Raw genomic sequence first — 22206 nt, 5'->3', positions numbered from 1 at the left:
AAAAACTAGGTGCACTAGAAGCATAATTCTTGTACTGGGTGAATCAGCGTACTTTCGTGTACTTTGACTGTGATTTGCATTGCTCTTTGTACATCTGTCGCTGAGATATGACGAGAGAAGAAAGGGCAGACCTCAGATATGATTGGCTGGCTGGGAAGCCATGCAGGCCCTGATATGTAAATTTTATATGTATCAGTCCTCACAGAGGATTAGCTGCCTGGGGTCCTGGCAGAAATATATACAAATAGTATGATTAAGCATAAATACTACATTTAGTAGAAATACTATGTTTTAGCACAAATACTATAAAATGGCAGAAATACTATAATTAAGCAGAAATACTATATTTGGCAGAAACACTATATTTAGTACAAATCTTATGAAATAGCAGAAATAGTATGATTTAGCAGAAATGCTGTATTTGGCACAAATCTCATAAAATAGCAGAAATAGTATGATTTAGCAGAAATGCTGTATTTAGCACAAATACTGAAAAGCAGCAGAAATGCTATGACTTAGCACAACAGTAATAACTTATAGAAAAATTGGAAAAGCAAAATGGACAGCTGGAAAATCCTGAACATGCTAAGGGTCCCTCAAATCTAATTGTTAATTGAAAAAAAAAAAATCAGCAAAAAAAAAGTATAACAGTCACACAATCACAAATATGGGCACATATGGAAACACACATGCACAGAGAGACACACACAGGACCAAATTCAGTCAACCAGTCTAAATATATTGAATTTAAGTGATATAATAAGATGCTCCCATCAAAAGGCTCTCTCTCTCTCTCTCTCTCTCTCACACACACACACACACACACACACACACACAGAGCCTAAAGGGAACAGTATTTGTGCCATGGAGTGTTAACAAGAATCTGAGGTCCATATTACAAAAGCTGCTAAAATCATAAAAGGTTGCAGAATTGTAATAAATGATGAATATGAATTAGTGGTCTGTGATAGTGTATTAATTTGTAGGAAAAAACACATGTTGCCCAAGGTGTAATTGAACCCATGACCTTTGGGTTGCAGACCTGTGTCATTACCAACTGCGCCACTGGGAAAGAGAGCGGGCGCCTGGAAAACAGGGTGATGAGCAGTCAGAATCAGATTGGTGGACTAGAAGCATAATTCTTGCACTGGGTGAATCAGCGTGCTTTTCGTGTACTTTGACTGTGATTTGCATTGCTCTTTGTACATCTGTCGCTGAGATATGACGAGAGAAGAAAGGGCAGACCCCACATATGATTGGCTGGCTGGGAAGCCGTGCAGGCCCTGATATGTATTTGTATGTATCAGTCCTCACAGAGGATTAGCTGCCTGGGGACCTGGCAGAAATATATAGAAATAGTATGATTAAGCATAAATACTACATTTTTAGAAAAACTATATTAAGCACAAATCCTATAAAAAGCAGAAATACTATATTAAGCAATATAAATATCCTCTAAAAATCCTATAAAAAGCAGTAAAACTGTACTATGATTTGGTAGAAAACCCTAATTAATCAAAAATACTAAATTTGGCAGAAATAGCAGAAACACTATATTTAGCACAAATCTTATGAAATAGCAGAAAGAGTATGATTTTGCAGAAATGCTGTATTTAGCACAAATACTGAAAAGCAGCAGAAATGCTATGACTCAACACAATAGTAATAACTTAAATAGAAAAATTGGAAAAGCAAAATGGACAGCTGAAAGAATCCTGAACATGCTAAGGGTCCCTCAAATGTAATTGTTAAATGAAAAAATCAGCAAAAAAAGTATAACAGTGACACAATCACAAATATGGACACATATGGAAACACACGTGCACAGAGAGACACACAGGATCAAATTCAGTCAACCAGTCTAAATATATTGAATTTAAATCACATAATAAGATGCTCCCATAAAAACTCTCTCTCGTCCTCCCTTTCTCTCTCTCTCTGTCACACACACACACACACACACACACACACACACAGGATCCAATTCAGTCAACCAGTCTAAATATATTGAATTTGAATCTTACAATGAGATCATCCCATAAAAAGCTTTCTCTCTCTCTCTCTCTCTCTCTCTCTCTCTCTCTCTCTCTCTCTGTCACACACACACACACACACACACACACACACACACACACACACACACACACACACACACACACACACCACACACAGGAGAGAGAAGTAAGTTTCTAGCTCAGTCAAGCAGCCTGGGAGCTGCTGAATTTGAATCCACCAATCAGAGAGCCTGTGCACTTTTTCCCGCCAAAACAGGTGCACGCAGCACAGAGAGACACAGGACTTTGCAGTCTATTTCTCATAATGACGACTCCCCTCAAACAAATGACCATAATTTCCTAACCGTAGGGGCTAGAAACGGTCATTCTTACACCGTTTTGTTCAGAAGAGATGGGGAATCTTAAAGTGTTGACACTTTATCATTAAAATATGAATTATTAAAGATATTTGACTTCTAATGCACCATAACTGAGTAGAGCAAAGCAAAAATTGCCTTGACTTGCCCTCAAACAACGCTCTCTAACTCTAAATCTATTTGGAGTATCAATATCATTCTTTCACCGTAAGAGACAGCAGGCTTTGGTGAACAATCATGGAAATTTTCAGGTCTCTGTGGAAATCCATTAAAAGATATGACGAGAAAAAGTGGTTCCTTTCCAGAGTTTGAAATCTGAAGAAATCTGAGCGAAGGACGAATTTCCTACCCTCAAACAAGTCTAACTCATTTCAGAACGGTAATAGGTGAGAAAATAATTCTTGAATTGTGAGCGTCAGGAGTGTCTGAAGATATACGGGGGACAAGCCTCATGTCGTAACTTCGCTCGTTAAGGAGATATGACGATTCGAATATGCCTCTCATTACAGAAATCAAGCGATGATTTTGAACAAACTCTCCATTGACTTTCTATAGAGAGTTTTCTGACTTTGTGTTGGTCTGAGGAGATTTGCCAAAATTCTATAAATCTCACAACAATGATAGTAACATTTTCTGAAAGCCAGCAAAAATACCTACGTTTTGATGTATAATTTGTGGAAGTTGAGTGAAAATTGAGAAAGTAGCAAGAAGTTGTTCGGACATGAAGAGAAGATCATGAAACCTACAGTGGCACACTGGAAGCCAAGTGCATAGCAACCATAACAACGCATGTATTTTCTGAAAAATCACAATTTTGCAACTCAAAACTTTAAGAGGGATAAGATGAAAACTGTAACAGATATGAAAAAGCTGAATCATTTATGAATAGCCCAATAATTTGTGAACATTTTAAAGTTTGAATGGTTGTTCTACGTGAAAGTAGGAAAAAGTAGTTAAGTTTTAAAAACAAGCAAGTTTTACCAGAATTGCGGAAGTTTCCCATTCATTTCAATGGGACAAATTAAAGGAAAAAAGCTTAATATTTTAAAAAGTATAATAGTTAAAAATACCAAAAGTCATAGCGCACATTAGCAGAAATAGCAGAATAGTTTAAAATTTGAACGGTGAAAATCGGCTGAAAAATTGTGGAAGTAGATAAGTGCCAAAAAAGTGCAAAAAGTGGCAACTAGAATAATAATAAAGTAGAATAAAGTAGAATAAAGAATAAAGAGAAACAGGAACACAATAGTGTGGATGCCTACAGCATCCACACAACTAGAAAAATTTGCATTTCCTGCGAAAATGCAGTGTGGATGCTGTAAAGCTGAAGCTGTCTGCTGAAAACAGCTGAAGAAGCTGAAATAAGTATTTGAAAAGTAGTTGAATTTTTAATCAATTTGCAGAAGCATAACAACTTAGCAAAAATTAAAAAACTTAGCTGAAATGCAACTTGGCCGAAATATTGTAACTTACTAAGAAATAGTATAATATAGCAGAAGCATTGTAATTCAGCTGAAATGTTAATATTTAGCACAAACATAACAATTTGGAAGAAATGGTTTAACAGTATAACTTGGTATACAATACTATAACATTGTAGCAGAAATACTATAATTTAGCGGAAAAGTAACAACTTTGGAAAACAGTGTGACTCAGCAGAAATATAATAATATAATAAGCACAAATACTATATCATAGCAAAAAATATATCTAGTTAAAAATGTCATATCTTAGTGAACATTTATGACAGTTTTGACACAAAACTGAAAAAAATAAATAAATAAACAGAACAAGATGAAGTTACCGCAAAACTACTTGGGAAAATTGGCAGAAAAACCATGTCAACACATTTATTTTCTTAAAAAAAAATCATCATGAAATTGGTGCACCTTACTGAATGCAATTGGGATATGCATTTCTCCTGAGATGATTGGAACCATGATTCCAAGTGTATTTTCAGTGTTCTGACACCCATGTCTGAATACTGGGATAAAATGTTTTCATCAGTACAAATCCCACACTACCCTGAATCGAATGATAAGATTTATTACCACACACTATTCACTTAGAAGATTTCACATCTAATGATACATGTGGAGAGGGCAATTAGAAGCATCAAGGCGATCAAAATATTTGACACCATTATCCCTCGGAACGGTGCTGGCAGTGCACACAGCTGCTTCCTAAGTATTATCAAAACAAACCCCTGGTTAAAACTTTGGCTAAAGATTTCACTGTCAGTGAAGTTGCACAGTTCACTTGGCATTTAGATTGCTCATCTGGTAGATAGGGCACCTCATATACTAAAGCTACGAGACCTCTGCAGCAGCTGTAGTCTTGTATTTATTCCACTGATTGAATTCAACAGAATGTTTTAAAAAGCTGCACCGCTCAGACCAGTGCTTGTAACTGCACTATTTTTATAGTAAATAGTTTTATATTGGTTCAGGTAGATTATATATGATGTAAATGATTAGAGCTCTAATTATTGATAACAAACAACAATTTTTAACAAGTAAATGTAAAAAATGGTTTTAATGAAATTCAGATTTTAGTGATTGTAGCCCCTCAAATGTAAATATTGGAACTATGCTTTGGCTATTTTAGTAATGTTTACATAATCACATTTATGAATTGCACTGATTTACACTTGGATATATGTTTTTCCTGCCAAGAATAAAGAAAACCTACATTTATTTCAACATATGCACAGCTAATTATGCAACCAAGCACCCTGTTGATTTACCATTAAGATTGCATTAGATGAGAAGAAGAAACTGGAGAGTGCATGTGTGTGGTGTGACCAACATACTGAACATTTAACTTGACATCTTTAAATCACCTGTACTCTTGTAAGACCACACAATAGAAATCAAATTATTTTTAAGAGAGAAGTGCATCAGCGTGTGAACATGAAAGTAACACCAGTCCACGCTCTCTCTGATGCTGCTGTTAACTTTGTGTCAACATAGTCGTTACAAGTGACTTTTACAGAGAGACAGGGTGCCATTCTTAGTTGAAGGTAGAGATGGCACGATACCACTTTTTTATGTCCGATACCGATACCGATATCATAAATTTGGATATCTGCCGATACCGATATTAATCCGATATAGTGTGTTTTTTAATCAATAAAACTGTTTTTTTAATATCTTGCTGCATTTTGTATAAGTTCATACTCAAGTTTAAATAAACAACAACACTAAAGCTATTCTGTTATACCTGTATGTAAAAAATACACTGCACCCAAAATATTTCATAGTTCAGCAATACTGATCAATCTAATAAACTTAAACCTACTCCATCCTTCCTATTCTGGTATTTTAAATAGTACTTAGCAGAAATATTAAGCAACCTAACTGATAGGGTTGCAAACTCCCAGCAAAAAAAAAAAAGGGAACCACCCCCCACCCTCCACCTCATGATGCTTAATCAACGTAATCAACTTTAATTTGATGCAGTGTGAAAAAAAAAATGCAGAAATAAATTATTTTTCAAGAATAATTAAATAGATTCAACATCTTTCTTCTACAGAATTGCAGACTGCACAGATGGTATCTTCCCAAAGGAAAAAGTACTATAGCTTACTAGGGTATATTAGACTTAACAGTTACTATATACAGTAATGGACTTCTATACATTTTACATCAGATTAAAACTTTGGGTGTAAGATTCAGATAATTATTTATTAAAAGCTAGACATTTTAAATGAGAATAAGAAAGAAAAGTATGTCTTTGTGCCCCCTTTTCCTGTTAATGCCCTATCGGCCCCTGGCTAAACTTTGCTAGATCCGCCCCTGCGCAGTTACCAGCCGTCAGCTACGTAGAAAAGGATCCTGGTCTAGAAAGTAATATTAAATAAATTCTAACGACAGCTTATCAAGGTTAAACGTGCTGCTGTTGTTCAGCCGCTGGTTTCCTCTTTCTGGTGCAAAGCCAAAAACAAAGAAGAGAGACGGACTCGCGACAGAAAAGCCGATCAGCTGATCATTAAGCAGTTTCATGAAGTAGCGGCAGGAGAGGGAGGGAGAGAGAAGAGGCAGTTGCTCCATATATCGGTTGTTAAGCTTAACGTAGGTACGCTTTACAAACATTCAGAGATGAACTTACACACTTGCTTTACTTCTCTCTGGGATCACTTCCTCGGAGATGAAATGCTGGTTTGCTAGCGAGGCTACAAATACACACAGCCGCTCAATGTGAGCACACTGCTCCGACGTGCTACGGTTATGAGCCGAGTTACGCGGTGTCGCAAGTTTTGTGAGGTGCTTTTTTGATATTTAATGGATCGGATTACATTTTTTATTTCTCACCGATATCCGATCCAGCAATTTACGTCAGTATCGGACCGATACCGATACGTAATATCGGATCGGTCCATCTCTAGTTGAAGGTATCTGAAGTGAACATAATTCCTCACATAAAGACACTTTATCTCAAGCAGTCCAAACGGTGGCTGTGCAGATGGATCAAAGATCAACCCATCTGGTGAGGAACCAAGCCAGGGAGCGTCAGGGTGGACAACGAGGCCATGAGGTCTATAGTTAAAGTTTTTCAATTTGCGGTTTTCTCCAGCTGCGTTAAACTCCATGTCTGTCCCTGTGCTCACGTCTGCAGTCTGTCTCGTTCCTTTGAGGATTCTCTCTTCACAGTTTCACCCCTCATATAACAAACCTCTTAAACATGAAGATGTAATCTTGGCCTGTGGAGCTGATGCTAATCCTGGTCGGCTGCCTGTTCTCCTGTTGCTGTCTCAATCTTATTTGCCATGTCATCTGTGCTTTCAAGGTGGAAGAGTTCATCCTCACTGCAAACATGCACACACTCTGTGGGGTCCAGCCTGTACTCACAGTGTAGAGTAGCAGTGGCAGGTAAAGAGGAGGATCTTGGTAAATGTTTACAGATGTTGTGGCTAATTTGGGCTGCTGGTAAGAAAGCACACTCACCAGTGCTGTCTCAACACAGGTTTTCTCATCACTGATGCCCATGGTTGCTGTTAGAGGTCAATCTGTTACATCAAAGTCTTTGCATGATTCTCCAGTGTTTAGCAAGGAGAGGTGAAGTGGGTCACCAGCCACGTCGTTGTGCAGTTTATTTCTGTTAAATGCCTCACATAATAATATGAGGGTAGAATGAGGCACTGTGAAAGTCATCTGTGCAATAATGACAATAATAATAATAATAACAACAACAATATATACACTTAAAAACTACCCCGCACACAATAGTTTTGCACCTGAGCACTTAAAGTCAGAGCACTTTATTCATCACTTAAATCACTTTTAACTGGATTGTCAACGTCTGACAGTTTTTGGTCTGTTTACAAGTTTTACTGTTTATGTTTGTTTGTCTTTACTTTTATGAATAGCTGCTATAGGATGTATATATAATTATATTAATTATATTTAAACATTGCACTTTCTATTGTGCTTGGAGCATGTTACCTGACTGTTGTACACTAATATTGTATATAACAGCAGCTTACTATCTCACCTGATTTCTCCTTCCATGACTCAATTGAGCCTTGGTCTGGTGATGACCATTTTAATAGCTAGTTCCAACCCCTGAAAAAAAGCAATAACAAATATTTTTTTAAAAAAATACTTATCAAACAAGCATATAACATATTATTTATTGCAGGTTAGAAAATAACATTAAAGGGTCAGGCCTGAATATGAATCTCAGTGCTGTTTGGGTTTGTCCCACTGTTGCTCTGTCTCGGTGTAGGTGTGAAGAGACAACCTGCAGCATCATTTCTGATTGAAAGAGCAAGGCTCACACTGTGAGATTTTGTCAGTCGCGCGATTCAGCTCCTGCTCAAACTGTACGATTGACTCGCAGGGGTTAGAAGTTCGTAAGTCACGATGCAGGGTCTCACACTATACGGCCCGATGCTCTGATGCGACCCGAGTGCTCACACTGTGCGTCCATAACATGAAGGTTATAACAGAAATTCTGTCGCTCGCTCTCCCTCTCTGTCTTTCACTCACACAGACACGCACACCACCGCCATCAACTTTGCTAAATTGCTAATGAAAAACATTGATCAGGCAGCTGTGATTGAGCAGCAATGTCTATCCAACTATTTTCACGGTTGCTGTGGTCATGATAATTTTGTGAGGCCACATCGAAAAGGCTCGGATGAGCTTTCCAAAGTTCTACAAGTGCCTCCATTGCTTGTGTCCAGATCACATGCTGCACTGCTGTGCTGCGCCGTCTTTTTCGCTGACATTTGTGTTTGCGCGTGCGTAGTGTGAGAAGCTGCGGTGACACCCTCACGACGGTCGCGAGGATTTCAAACAGGTTTGAAATCCTCAGGACCAAGCGATTGATGATCGGGAGCTGGTCGTGAGGTGTCAATCGCTTCTCATTACCCCACGTATACTGCACGATGCACGATGAAGGCCATAATCGGGCCGATCACCAAAACGGTCGCACAACTCAAAAATCGGCTCAAAATGGGCCAAAAATCACACAGTGTCTGCCCAGCATAATGCCGGGCTCACACTGTGCGATTTTTTCAGCCGCGCGATTCAGCTCCTGCTCAAACTGTACGATTGAGTCGCAGGGGTTAGAAGTTCATAGGTCACGATGCAGGGTCTCACACTATACGGCCCAATGCTCTGATGCGACCTGAGTGCTCAAACTGTGCGTTCATGAAATGAAGGTTATAACAGAAATTCTGTCGCTTGCTCTCCCTCTCTGTCTTTCACTCACACAGACACGCACACCACCATCAACTTTATGAAAAACATTGATCAGGCAGCTGTGATTGAGCAGCAGTGTAAATCCAACTATTTTCACGGTTGTTGTGGTCGTGATATCTTTGTGAGGCCACATCGAAAAGGCTCGGGTGAGCTTTCCAAAGTTCTACAAGTTGTGCCTCCATCGCTTGTGTCCAGATCACACGCTGCACTGCTGTACTGCGCCGTCTTTTTCGCTGACATTTGTGTTTGCGCGTGCGTAGTGTGAGAAGCTGCGGTGACACCCTCACGACGGTCGTGAGGATTTCAAACAGGTTTGAAATCCTCCCGACCAAGCGATTGATGATCGGGAGCTGGTCGTGAGGTGTCAATCGCTTCTCGTTACCCCACGTACACTACACGATGCACGATGAAGGACAAACTCGGGCCGATCACCAAAACGGTCGCACGACTCAAAATCGCACAGTGTGAGCCCGGCATAAGCCCAGACAACACTGCCAGCTACACACCAACACCAATCAGAAATAAGGACAACAGGGTCCCGAACCTCTGCTCTGTCTGCACTGAAGCACATAGAGAGGCAGTCTACACACAATGGCTATACAATAATTCAGAGGCAGAGGCCTGTGACATCCACCAGGTACAAAGAGGGCTAGATGATGGCACTGAAAATGAAGCTGGAGTCAGAGTCATTTATAATTCTGTGAATTCATCTTTTTACAAGTAGACAAACAGCAACACTGAACTGAATTGAACAACCATGCATGCATTGTTTACCAAGTCTCTCAGAGTATAATTTCTCTGACCTTTCTCAGTGTCCGACAGAGTACCCAAATAGCATACCTTTATTAAAATGTAATTTTAATAAATAGCAGTAGAATACAGGTAACTGATATTCATTTACCCAAAGTTTTAAAATTTATTCCTGGAAATAAAATTAATTCAAGTGTCAAAATGATAATAAAACCTTTTTTCAATGTGGCATTTTGTGTATGATTTATAAGAGAACACATAAAGTTCAACTTAAGTGACGATCAAAGACTGCAGGTCATTAATCAATGTATAAAACTAAAATAAATGTATTTTAGTTACACAGCACAAAAACACGGAAGCAAGACGTGTAATTAGAATTACATAAATATGAATTCATTAGTGCAATTTCTTTAACCATAGAGAATGACTAAATCCTTAGGACAATGTCATATCAGTGCACTGAACTCACTATGTTATCCATCAACCCGTGGTTGTATCCATCTAACAGAGCCTCAACATGTTCGCACTGTAATTTCCCCTCATGAATGAATTTATGCTGCACTAATCTGAATGTTCGCAGGGAAATCAAACGCATTTTACTGGCAGTACTCAAGTTGACTTACCTTTGTTTGAATGACGACGTATTCACAACGTGGAGTCTAAAAATAGCCAAATCTTGTAACCAACCATTGGTTAATCGGATGTGCGCCTCCAGACATTTGTAATTGCGAAACTGGTTCGCTGTGTATGCGCTAACTCCACAGGTACGGAAATATATCAGGCTTCGGGGTTTCTGCTCCACTGCCGTTTTTTCATACGGGTCCACATTTCCAATGCACGCTATTTTTTGCAAGTACCGTCCGACACAATCTGAGTCTATAAAGTTCTTTTTGTTTTGAGCTGCTTTTAAGTACGGTTTGTATCTTCCTTCCAAACGAGTGTTTGTTTTGATTCGTGGCCTGATAAAATGGTGGCATGCTCCCACAATGCATTGCGGCGTGACGTCAACTCCAAAGCCCTATAACTGATTTTATAAATCTCAAATTTACGTTTGAGACTTATAAAATAGTAATGATAATTCCATAATTAAAATTAGACGAGTTAACAAAAAAACAAAACAAAAAACAAAACAGTGATAACATAAAATCAACACAAGGCAGTCCAATCACGAAACACAATCGTAGTTAGCCAATCAGGGCGGGTGACAACAGATTACATCACAAGTTGTAATTTAAAGACCGGCGGGAACCTTCTTTGATCTTTCTAAGATACTTCGAGGGACACAGACGGCTCTTACTGTTCTTAACAACTTTATAAAACGTAAGTATTGAATTTTGAGGGTGTTTTTTTTTACTACCCTTATTTATACCCTTATAATATGTATAATACAATATAGGGCAAGACACAAGATCTAGCCATTTAACTTGCTGTCAATATAAAGACTGTCAAAGACTGTCAAATCTGACTTTTCTTTCTTTTTCCTATGTTACGTTTCTATTGCAGAGAAATTCATTATCGATAAATTCACATTTACTATTGACAGTAATGTATTAGTGGGTGTCATAGTTGATGAACTTATTGTCTCATGGGTATTTAATTGAAAAAAGATCTAAATGTATTAATGAAAAATAATTTCAGTCCTAATTTTTTATATGAAATATTAAGATCTTAATATTAAGATTTGACAAATCTTCGAGATCTATAACAGTTTTATAAACTTTAAGATGTTAAGTTTGAGCTGTGAGTCTCTAAATTTGCTTAAGGCTGGCACTCTGCCCTGGCAACAACACTTTCTAGCACTTTCTCAATTAAGCTATACAAAAACTGAATAACCAATAGGAGTTAAGCTAAAAGACTTAAACAAAAACCTAATGGAAACCAGATTTTGAATAACTTCATTTCCCACAATGCCTCAGAGCCATTTTCTGCGTGGTTACAGAGGTTGTGACTGACATGAAAGCGTGCTAGATTACTGTCATTCTATTAGGCATTTAAATAAAGTTAAATAATTTCTTGTTCACAAATTTAGAGCCAAAGAAGGTATTCACAAATTATGAATACCTGGCTTTGTCTTAACTAAAACTGTCTTAACTAAAACTTACTTTGACCAACTCTCTTTGCTGTAATATTTGCATTAATTCAATGAAATCTTAGAACTGTTAGCTTTATTTTAAAACCAACATTGTATTTAATATCAGAAAAATACTTTTAGACAGGCCTGGGTTTTTTGTCCTGTCATTTTTAAGCGGGAACCTCAGAAAGGTAATTTTTGAGTTTTGTTTGACATCAGAAAGCAAAGAGACTGCACAAAATCTAATCTACAGGTGTTACCATATTATATGACCCTTGGTTGTAACAGAAATGTATTAACTTCTTAATATTTTTTGTGTTGTCTTTTTTTCAGAATGGCTTTGATGAAGCTTCTAAATACCCGCCCTGACACGCCATATTTCCGGCCACCCCCACTGCACTTCAAAGTATTAAGATCATGCGACCAGCTGAGGGTCACTAGCTGGCACTTCGAAGATGGGACAGCTAAACCACTGATAACCAAAAAGAACACAGTGGCAGCCATCACAGATAGCCAGACTGTGACCAAGGTCACGATATTTGAGGAGTTTGCCTCTAAAATCCAGCAGGGGGGGTGCTACATAATGAGAGGATATGAACTCAGGGGCACGGCCCCACCATACAATATAAATATAACTGCACGAACACAATTTTTTAGGGCACCCACCCTAACTGTGACTGAAGATCGTTTCACAGAAGCAGAGCATCTTCTGGATCCTCCTGCTCCACTCACACCTCTGAAGATGAGCTCCACAAATGGCGGGCTCATCACAGTCCAAGGGGAGGTGGTGGAGGTAAGTATTTGTGGTTCCATCAGAATTTACATGGCTTTAGGTTTCCAAATAACCCATTATTGCGTGTATTTTTTACAGTTAAAATAATTTTTGCTGTCAAGCAGAGACTAAATTCTGTTAAGATTGTTAAGCACAATTTTTAAAAAATATTTTCCTAAGACCATTTCTGGTATTTATGCAGCCAATTTGCATTGTGTCTACATACATTTGTATTGTAAGGGCTAGATTCTAATAAACAGTCTCTATTTGATAATAAAAAACAAACAGAATAATTCTTTTATATACCTATGTATATAAATTTACACAAAGGTCTTCATCTTAATATATACTTTGTAATAAAAATAAAAGCAGATACAATGGAAACTGGCAAAATTACCCTGAATTGGGCATAATGGACACCAACTAGAATTTGTAAACTGGCAGACTTTTCATTTATGTTGCTGTCACTTAAGAATCCAACTAAGTTACAAATGTATTGTTTGTAGAAAGATTTCCTTCAAGCTGTTTCATAATCATGAAAAACATCCTAATAAACTGCTTCTGATAAGTTCAATGAAGAATACTTAACATATAACAAATAACAGCAATAATATAATCTAAAAATCTTACTGAAGAAATAAAAACCTACCACATATCAATACACTAACTATTACTGATATTTTTATTTCAATTTACTTTTCAGTTTTCTGCAGTAAAGGACGTACTGTCCGGAAAACAGCACGTTCCCTTGCGGAATCTACAGCTAAAGGAGGTAATGATGCATTTTCAGTTTTATATTGAAATTGGTTAAACTAATGTGACAAATTTGACATTGCTGGTACATGAGCAGAGTGTCTGAGGCTGTGGGCTTTCTTTTTCTAGTTACTGGATTTTGGATTATTTAATTAATAAATCTTTAATTCTGTCATATTTGTGATTTCAGGATGGGTACACCATGTCAGTCTGCCTCTGGAGGGAGGCAGGAATTTACACCTTTAATGTGGGAGACCAGATTAACCTCTCCCACATGAAGCTGAACCACACCGCATATGGGCCACAGCTGCACAGCACTACTTATACAAAGATTGAGGTATGAAGAAGCTAAACCTTTGTACCAATATATCACAGCATTGTCTTATCAACAAATGTTTAGAACTAGGTTTTGAAATGTAACTACATATTCTTTCAGTCTGGGTCAAAATATGAAATAATATTACATATGTGTATATATATATACATATATACATATATATATATATATATATATGTATATATATATACATATATATATATATATATCATATTATGTTATGTTATACACACACACACATATAGATGTCCAGATGAACATAATCCCAAGACGCCTTTGGGATTTAATTACCTGCATGATTGATCATGCATCATATAATGCATAATGTAACACATACATATAAACGTATAAACACTTATACGTGGTTTCAGTAAGTCTTGGTGACTTACTGAAACCACATGATGACCATAGATTTTCTTTTTGGATAAAAAAGGGAATGTTTGCAGGGCTAAATATGTGCTTATGCTTTGTCAACAGACAAAAGTAGAGGACAGAGCAGAGGTCCTGATCATTGGTGTGGCTACGAGTGACAAGCCGAACCAGCTTGAAGTGCTTTTGGATGATGGGCAGAGTCTCTTCATCGACAGTGAGCTCTGGCAACCATTTGATAATGAACTTGAGGAGGCAGCGGTCAGGGTAAAAGTTCAAATTAAAGGCAAGCAAATTATGCAGATTGAAAAAAAATCACTGTGAATAATTTAAAAAATGTACAGTTCCTTTGTTTGTTACTTGTTTGTTTGTTCAAAAATATAAAATGTTATATTTTATAAATTAAAAACAATGAAGTTCATTTTTTCTATGTATTTATAATTTTTAATCACACATTGTTCAATACTTAAGTGACAGCAACATAAATGAAAAGTTTGCCAGTTTACAAATTCTAGTTGGTGTCCATTATGCCCAATTCAGGGTAATTTTGCCAGTTTCCATTGTATTTGCTTTTATTTTTATTACAAAGTATATATTAAAATGAAGACCTTTGTGTAAATTTATATACACAGGTATATAAAATAATTATTCTGTTTGTTTTTTTATTATCAAGTAGAGACTGTTCATTAGAATCTAGCCCTGTACCATAGTTAACTGTTTTAACTTTAACTTATTTTTGAAATCAAAAAATCAAATAAATAGCTGGAAATACATAAAACAGTCTTGTGTCTATTAAATGAAGCTGAAAGTATGGTTACTAAAACATTCTTTCTGTGACAACAACAACCTACATCTGAACACAGTCAAGACCAAGAAAAGGAGATGGTAATCGACTTCAGGAGAACAAGGTGATCTGAGCACTTTACCTTGATGAGGAGGTAGAAAGGGTAGAAATCTATAAGTTTCTCAGGGCCCACATCTTGGCCAACTTTACCAGGTCCACAAACATTTCCCACCAGGTAGGGAAAGCACAACAAAGGTTGCATTTTCTCAGGAAGCTGTGTCAGGCCCAAATAACTCAAATACTTCTAATTAACAGCTACTGTTCCACCATTGACAGCCTTCTGACCTACTACTTTACACTCTGGTTCAACTGCTGTACTGTGGAAGACAAAAGCAAACTGCAGCAGGTGGTGAGGGCAGCAGAGCAGGCAAAGAAATTTATACAGGCAGACTTCAGCGAAAAGCCAGCATCATCATCAAGGACCCCTCTCACCCTGGACACTCACAACAATTGAAATATGTATATATATATATATATATATATATATATATATATATATATATATATATATATATATATGTGTGTGTGTGTGTGTGTGTTTTTTGTTTAAACACTGGAAGGCTATAAATGTTTGGTTTTTAAAAAGAAGAATAACAGAACAGATCAAGGCTGAATGTTGTATTTTGTACATAATAAATGGGGCAGGTCTATCAACAATATTTGATTTGTACCTTTTGAAAAAAAAATTCCTTTCATTATTCATTTTAACATTTCTGCTCTTTTAATTTTTTATTCAAATAATTGTGGAGCAAAATGATGAACTTGAGATTTCTGGGTGGACATGATATCAATGAGAATAGAATAGAATAGAATATTCCTTTAATTGTCCCACAAGGGGAAATTTGGTTGTATCAGCAGCAGCACAAAAAAAAAGAAAACACACACACACACATATATACAAACAGAACAGGACACAGAACAGAAACATGATTTTTACATAGTTACATTAATTTACATTAATTACATTACAAATTAATCTAAAATCTATACAAACAATTGAAGCATCCGTTGGAATTGTGAATACATCCTTCTTTGCCATGTTTACATTTATGGCCCTAAGATGCACAGACACATGATACGCTATTAACTGCAAAAATATATACATATATAAACAGGAAATGAGAGACAAAATATATTCTCTGAATTGCTGGAGTTTTGTGCACATCCAGTATGGCAAGGATAAACAACATTACAACTACATTAAAACTCCCAAGAGCTTCTGTTTTTCATTTAGTTTAGTTTTAGTTTAGCTTTCCTAATTTGATGATAAAGTACAGAATATTGTTGAAATGAAGTTCACATTGTGATATATTTCAGGTATGGAGAGTCACACAGCTGAACAATTGATGCACATGTTTAAAGAAACAGGGATAAAATACAAAACATTGCTGTGGAATAAATTACATTGAAAAATAATCACTGCCCTGTGTTAGAGAGTGATTTATGATCAGGTATTAATTGGGTTAACTTTACCTCTTACAGCTTTTCACATAGTGCTGTGACCAGGATGGAATTTATCATAAAGTAGCTGTAAACAGTAGACTCACCAACATGAATGTTATGGTTCTACTCTGATCAAAACTCATGTCAGCTGTGTGATCTCATAAAATGATAAACAGAAACACATATGACTGGATGTGATCTTCATGAACTTCATAAACTTTTCAAATAGACTTAATGGGTCAAACTATATGTCTGACCCATTATCTATATATATTAGAGCAGTCTAAGCACAGATGTGGAAAACCACTGTTACACCTATTCTATACTCATGTACTTACTGACACCCCATGCTAAGGCAGTATTCATACAAACACACTTTGAGCTTTCTTTCTTTATCCTCTTAAACACTTTCTTTTTTTTCACATTTTGAGGTTGTGTAATCTCTATAAAGAATATGTGTAATGGTTCAATAGATTCTGATTTAAATGTCCATAATAATCAAATGATCATTATTGTGCATCCTACAATTCAAGATTTAGAGCTGTGTGTTTGTATGAATTCAGCTTGCTATACTTATAGACTAAAATTATACAAATCCACTATTTAACCAAACAAGTTACATTGTTTGGCTAAACAGATTGGGTTTGTTCTACAACATAATTATTCAACAATTGAAAATACAAAACAATATAATTGCACATTTATCCAAAAATGGTGCAGTTACTTATTTCATAGGTCTGATATTGTTTGTTAAATCTGGTGACACAAACAGAGTCAAAAAGTCATTGTTGGTGTAACATGTGGCTCTTTTTACCTTTGACCAATGATGTGCTGCTAAAACAAATAAAAAGAATGTAAATTAAAAAATGTTTTTGTTTAGTAAAAGGACTGAATTTACGTGGAAACTGTCACCTTAAAGCCTCATTTTAAATACCATCACAAACAGATGTTTTCCAAATAGTTAACAAAGCTGCAGCACATTCGATCACTGCATCTAAATCTAAAAGAAGACAAAAACATATCAAATATAATTTACACAATGGAAGACTTTTGATTTAATAACTAAGCTTAAAATAAATGTTACCTTTGAATATTTGTGGGAAAAATCTGATGCTACCCCAAGAGTTCCCCAAGTCACACTGGAAATGATGACAAGCTTGCAGCCCTGTCTTCCTGGAGTGAGGTGACAGAAGTTGGTGTCTAAGAGTGGTCAAACACTGACACTCTGTCCACTTGTGTAGAGTCTAAGAAGCTGGAATGCAGGCATGCAGGACGAGCTTGTTCTAAAAAAATACAGAAAAAACAACAACATTTCATTGGTGTTAAGGCATAAAAACTACAAACAAGTAATACAATGAGAAAATATTGAAATACCTCATAGGTGCTGCAGGCCAATAACCAGAATCCAGAGCAATCTCACACCATGTGAGTGTGAGATTGGTGAAGATAGACACAAGCTCAAGTGATGAGGTTTGAATGTCCCAGTTTGGAAACTGAAAAACTCAGAAGACAGCAGTACCTGCACAGAGAGACAGAGTAGAAAAAAACCCATACATTTTTCATCCATAATGTGAATTAAAACTCATAAAGTGCCAATTAGTTTAATCATTTGAGTGTGGAATTATTTATGAAATAAACAGGATTTTAATTAATTAATTAATTAATTAATTAAATTAAAAGCTCTGATATGTATTTTGTTTTTATCAAAGATAAAGAATCATACCTTTCTCTGCTCTGTAGATCACTGGACTCTGACAGGCAGTACAGTTTCCTCAGTATGAGTCATCCTTGATGGTTTCACAGGTGTCGACTGTGGCAGCATGGTGATGGTCTCTAGATTAGGCAGGAGGTCAGGTGATGTGATCTTCTCCACTGTTGCCACACTGATATGGTAGTTCATAAAACAGCAGTGTCTGTGTGACATGTAGTTATCTGTGCAGTCCAGCACTGATGGATCAGGTTTGGCTCAGCAGTTCATGAAGATGGTGTTAAGATGTTGTTGTTTCAGCTGAGGATGGTGAAGTTTGAAGGTTTTGCCACAAAGGAGACAGGACTGTGTGCGCCCTGTCTGAAGAAAATAAACCTACAAAACATAAAGTGCTTTTAACACTACCCACCCTCCCCACCCACCCATCTCAGCCCCCAAATGTCAATATAATGCTGGTATGGGGTGTCAGTTAGTAAATCTACTTAGTGCATCAGAAAGTATGGGCTACACCTAAAGCCCATGCTTTCTGATGTCTTTGCAGCTATTTCCAGCTGCTCAGAGAATTCTGACTTGGCCTTTATCCACCCAAACCCAAACCCACCCGGATAAAGGCCAAGTCAGAAAATGGATGCAGAAACTTTCCATTTATATCTAAATCAGTTTTATACACATTCTGTTAGCTGTAAAATATTTTTATTACAGAAATCTCTGGTAGCCTAAAGATAGTTTAAAACTTTTGACTTTTTTTTTTTACCTGTAAAACATGATCAACAAAAACTCATTCACCAAAAAAACCTTTGATTCTACAAAATCTATTATAATTAAGAAAATATAATTATCTGTATTTATGCATGTGACCCATAATAAATACCTGCATTTATTAGGGATTTATTTATTTACTATTTAATAATTTGAAAGCCCTTTGAGGAGAAGCTCTCATTTCTTGAGATACATACATCACAGTAAAATAAAGTATCAACAAAAAGAGAGGACAATTTACACCAATGAAAAAATGCATTTTAAAAGAGTAGATTTAGTAATTTAAAACATGATGATAAAAATAAATGATTTTTTATTTAATAAATGTTGCAGCACATTTCAGATCAGAGGTGCATGATAACAGAAGCGAGATGTTCCCTGCTCTACATGAAGTTCAGCCATGGTTTGGTGAATTGATTAATAACATTGCAATAAGAAAGGGTCTTCTTGCAGACAGTCAATGAAAAATCTTTTTCATGCTCTACAATCAGTAAACTCTGTAACAAACATGATCTGTAATTGTTTCAAAACTCACCAGACGACTTCATGATTGGCTGGAGGACAGGACACAGAACACAGGGTTGTGGTAACTGTAATATGTCCTCAGAACACCTGCATGAAGATTCTGCTGTGGCTGAGAAACAAAAATGAGGTCAAGCAGGGTGTTCTTGTCTGTAGTGGCAGAAGTGATCAGCTGTGAATACCCTCTCGACTGAAACTGCTCCAGAATCTGTTTTCTTCCACTCTGTAACTGGTTCTCATTAAAATCTCCACACACAATGATTGGGTGACAGTCCATTATTTCAAGTGAATCTAAAAGACTTACCAGGTTTTGCATGAATGATGTCAAACTGTAGTCTGGAGGTCTGTACACAACCGCAATGAGCGCAGGGAATGGAGCCTGAACCTTTAACACTAAGAACTCAAGATCAGTGACATTATGCAGATACTGTTTTACCTGAACCTGAAAATGATTCCTCAAATACACAACAACTCCACCACCACTTCTGCTGGCCATGTGAGGAAAGTTTGTGTAGGACAGATGTCTGTTGCGTTTGAACATGGTGTAGCCGTCCAAATGAAGACTGTCTGCAACAAAGGAGCCTTGGAGGTGAGACTCAGTGAGACACAAAACATCTGCTAAGCACATTTCATGATGACTCTTGATGTCACTGATGTGAGATGGCAAACCCTCCGTATTGTGATGGATCAGTGTAAGAGTGTCAAGTCTGTTGACTGTTTCTCTGACCTGAAGAAGAGGCATCATTTCCTCAACGCTGGCTTGTCTCATGGTTTGGAGCGCTGCAGTTACCTCGGGATTGGCGTAAATCTTTTTCTCATCCAAGTCCTGTAAATAGAGTCCACTGAGAGACGTCACCCTGCTGAGAGCAACATAAGCCATACCTGGTTCAAAAATGTTCTTCATTGAAACTACAGCTGTCTGTGTTGTAAGACCCTGGGTTTTGTGGATTGTGCAGGCAAATGCTAGCTTTACAGGAAACTGTCTGCGTACCGCTCCTTTAAACTTCAGACTCTCCTCTGCTCTCTCAATGTAAACCAGATCATCAGATGCTGCATTAGAACTGCGATTGTGTCTCATAGGCTGCCGGTTGTCCATTCTGAGCCCCAGTTTAATTATGTGTCCATCATTTTCAGATCTCACCACCTTTATCAGTATACCAAAAGCACCGTTGACCAAACCGTTTAGTGTGTCCAGGTTTCTGGTCAGCATCACTCGAGCTCCTTCAGCAACATTCAGAGTGTCGGGTAAATCATTTCGCCCACCTGTAAATGGTCTGTCTCTTCGTGCCATTCTGCCTGTACATTTATCCTTCTGGAAATCGTCTGCATTGATGATTATAATGTTTGAATGAAGCTTCTTGAGCGTATCTGTGTTGTGGGATTCAACATTCTTGTTGGTGGCATAAATGTGTAAGACCTCAGTTGGACATTCTTCTGGTGCAGTCACGGCCTGTGACAACAAATCTCTGTCGCACTGAGAAAGCTCATCTGTCTTTTCTTTCACTCTAATCCTGTTCAACATCTCTGCAAAGGCCACATCATCTTTCTGACGCATGATCTCGGTTAGAGTGATCATCTGAAAGTGCTCCTGCCATAGGTCAATCTGTTCTGGATCGTAAACACAGAGAGGTTTAGACTGTCGCACTGGTGGCAGCTGGTAAAAATCTCCAACAGCTAAAACTGACATTCCACCAAAAGGTCTCTGAGTGCCTTTGATTTGTTTCAGTCTTGCATCCACATAAGCAAAAAGGGGTTTTGAAACCATCGAAATCTCATCAATAACAATAATTTCAGCATTTATAAGCTCACATCTGACTTCATCCAGTTGGTTACCAAGTCCTTGAATGGGTGGTTTCAGACTCCTGGGTAGTTTCAGTAGAGAATGTAACGTAGAGCCATTGATAGAAAAAGCTGCTGTCCCGGTAAATGACGTCAGTAAAACAGTTGGATTTGATATGTCAGCTTCTTCTGCATTAGCAGGCAGTCTGCTCAGGATCTTTGATGCTTCAGAGTGAATACATTTAATCAGATGTGACTTTCCAGTTCCTGCACCACCGTTGATATAGAAGAAAAATGGATCTGGGTTCAAACCACAAACTCGCTGAATACACCAGTCTCTTATAGCATAGAACACGCAGGCCTGCTTCTGGTTCAGATTCTGATACATTACACGTACCACAGCTGGATCGACTGCAGGTTGTTCTCTGATGGCTCTGATCTCTGTTACACCATCAGACTGACGACTGTAGTCGGGAACATTCTCCTGTTCGTTCTCTCATCATCAGAATGTCTCTCAGGAAGATTCTCATCACATTGCAACCTCACAACTTCAGATTCAGGAGCAAGATTACACCATTCATCAATCACAACATCCCTATTTTGTTCAAACTCTTCCAGTGCACTCTCAATATCCTCAGAGTTCTTCTCATACTTGTCTTTATTTCTCTTCACAACCCTTTTCACAGACTCACTGTGGTCTGAACATGGAAGTCGTACACAACCTGAGTTGTAGAAGGACTGATAGGTTTGGAACCCTTGTGGTTTCAGTTCCTGCTCTGATCTGTGTGGAAGGTAAAGTCTCAACAGTCGTCCATAATATTGCTCAGGATCTTTTTCCTGTGAGCAGTGGTAATACCTGATTATAGCTGGTTTATCATTCTTTCGCCTTTGTACAAATCCAAGCTGGTTTAGAAGAGGAAGCACATCTTTTCCTTCATTTGGACCACTCACCAACCGGCACAAGGCAGCAAAATCAGCCAGTGACATTTCCTCATATTCTGGTGTCTCAGGTCTGCATTTG

The 22206-nt window shown here is 37.5% G+C and overlaps 1 protein-coding gene and 2 long non-coding RNA genes across 3 annotated transcripts; 1 reads left to right on the top strand and 2 right to left on the bottom strand.

Annotated features, from left to right (window-relative positions):
- Positions 1–6653: 6653 nt before the first annotated feature.
- Positions 6654–10780, bottom strand: LOC120440314. The gene is made up of 4 exons (XR_005613161.1): positions 10452–10780; positions 7865–7935; positions 7318–7468; positions 6654–7211 (listed from the first exon to the last, which is right to left on the bottom strand). It is a non-coding gene; the product is annotated as an uncharacterized LOC120440314 (long non-coding RNA).
- Positions 10781–11049: 269 nt separating this feature from the next.
- Positions 11050–14890, top strand: LOC120440291. The gene is made up of 5 exons (XM_039612593.1): positions 11050–11148; positions 12233–12692; positions 13375–13443; positions 13615–13761; positions 14239–14890. The coding sequence occupies exons 2-5, from the start codon at positions 12234–12236 to the stop codon at positions 14452–14454; spliced, it is 891 nt and encodes a 296-aa protein (XP_039468527.1). The 5' UTR covers positions 11050–11148; position 12233; the 3' UTR covers positions 14455–14890.
- Positions 14891–15875: 985 nt separating this feature from the next.
- Positions 15876–18525, bottom strand: LOC120440303. The gene is made up of 4 exons (XR_005613150.1): positions 18141–18525; positions 17792–17936; positions 17502–17700; positions 15876–17417 (listed from the first exon to the last, which is right to left on the bottom strand). It is a non-coding gene; the product is annotated as an uncharacterized LOC120440303 (long non-coding RNA).
- Positions 18526–22206: the final 3681 nt, after the last annotated feature.

Source organism: Oreochromis aureus, linkage group 5 (genome assembly GCF_013358895.1).
Source record: "Oreochromis aureus strain Israel breed Guangdong linkage group 5, ZZ_aureus, whole genome shotgun sequence".
NCBI lineage: Eukaryota > Metazoa > Chordata > Actinopteri > Cichliformes > Cichlidae > Oreochromis > Oreochromis aureus.
This window is presented reverse-complemented; position numbering and strand designations above follow the sequence as displayed.

What these genes read in the sequence shown, in the direction of transcription:
- LOC120440291 (XM_039612593.1), top strand. Translation starts at nt 12,234, where the DNA reads ATGGCTTTGATGAAGCTTCTAAATACCCGCCCTGACACGCCATATTTC. An exon ending in TCCAAGGGGAGGTGGTGGAG is followed by an intron (nt 12,693 to 13,374) that starts GTAAGTATTTGT and finishes TTTACTTTTCAG; the next exon opens with TTTTCTGCAGTAAAGGACGT. An exon ending in CTACTTATACAAAGATTGAG is followed by an intron (nt 13,762 to 14,238) that starts GTATGAAGAAGC and finishes CTTTGTCAACAG; the next exon opens with ACAAAAGTAGAGGACAGAGC.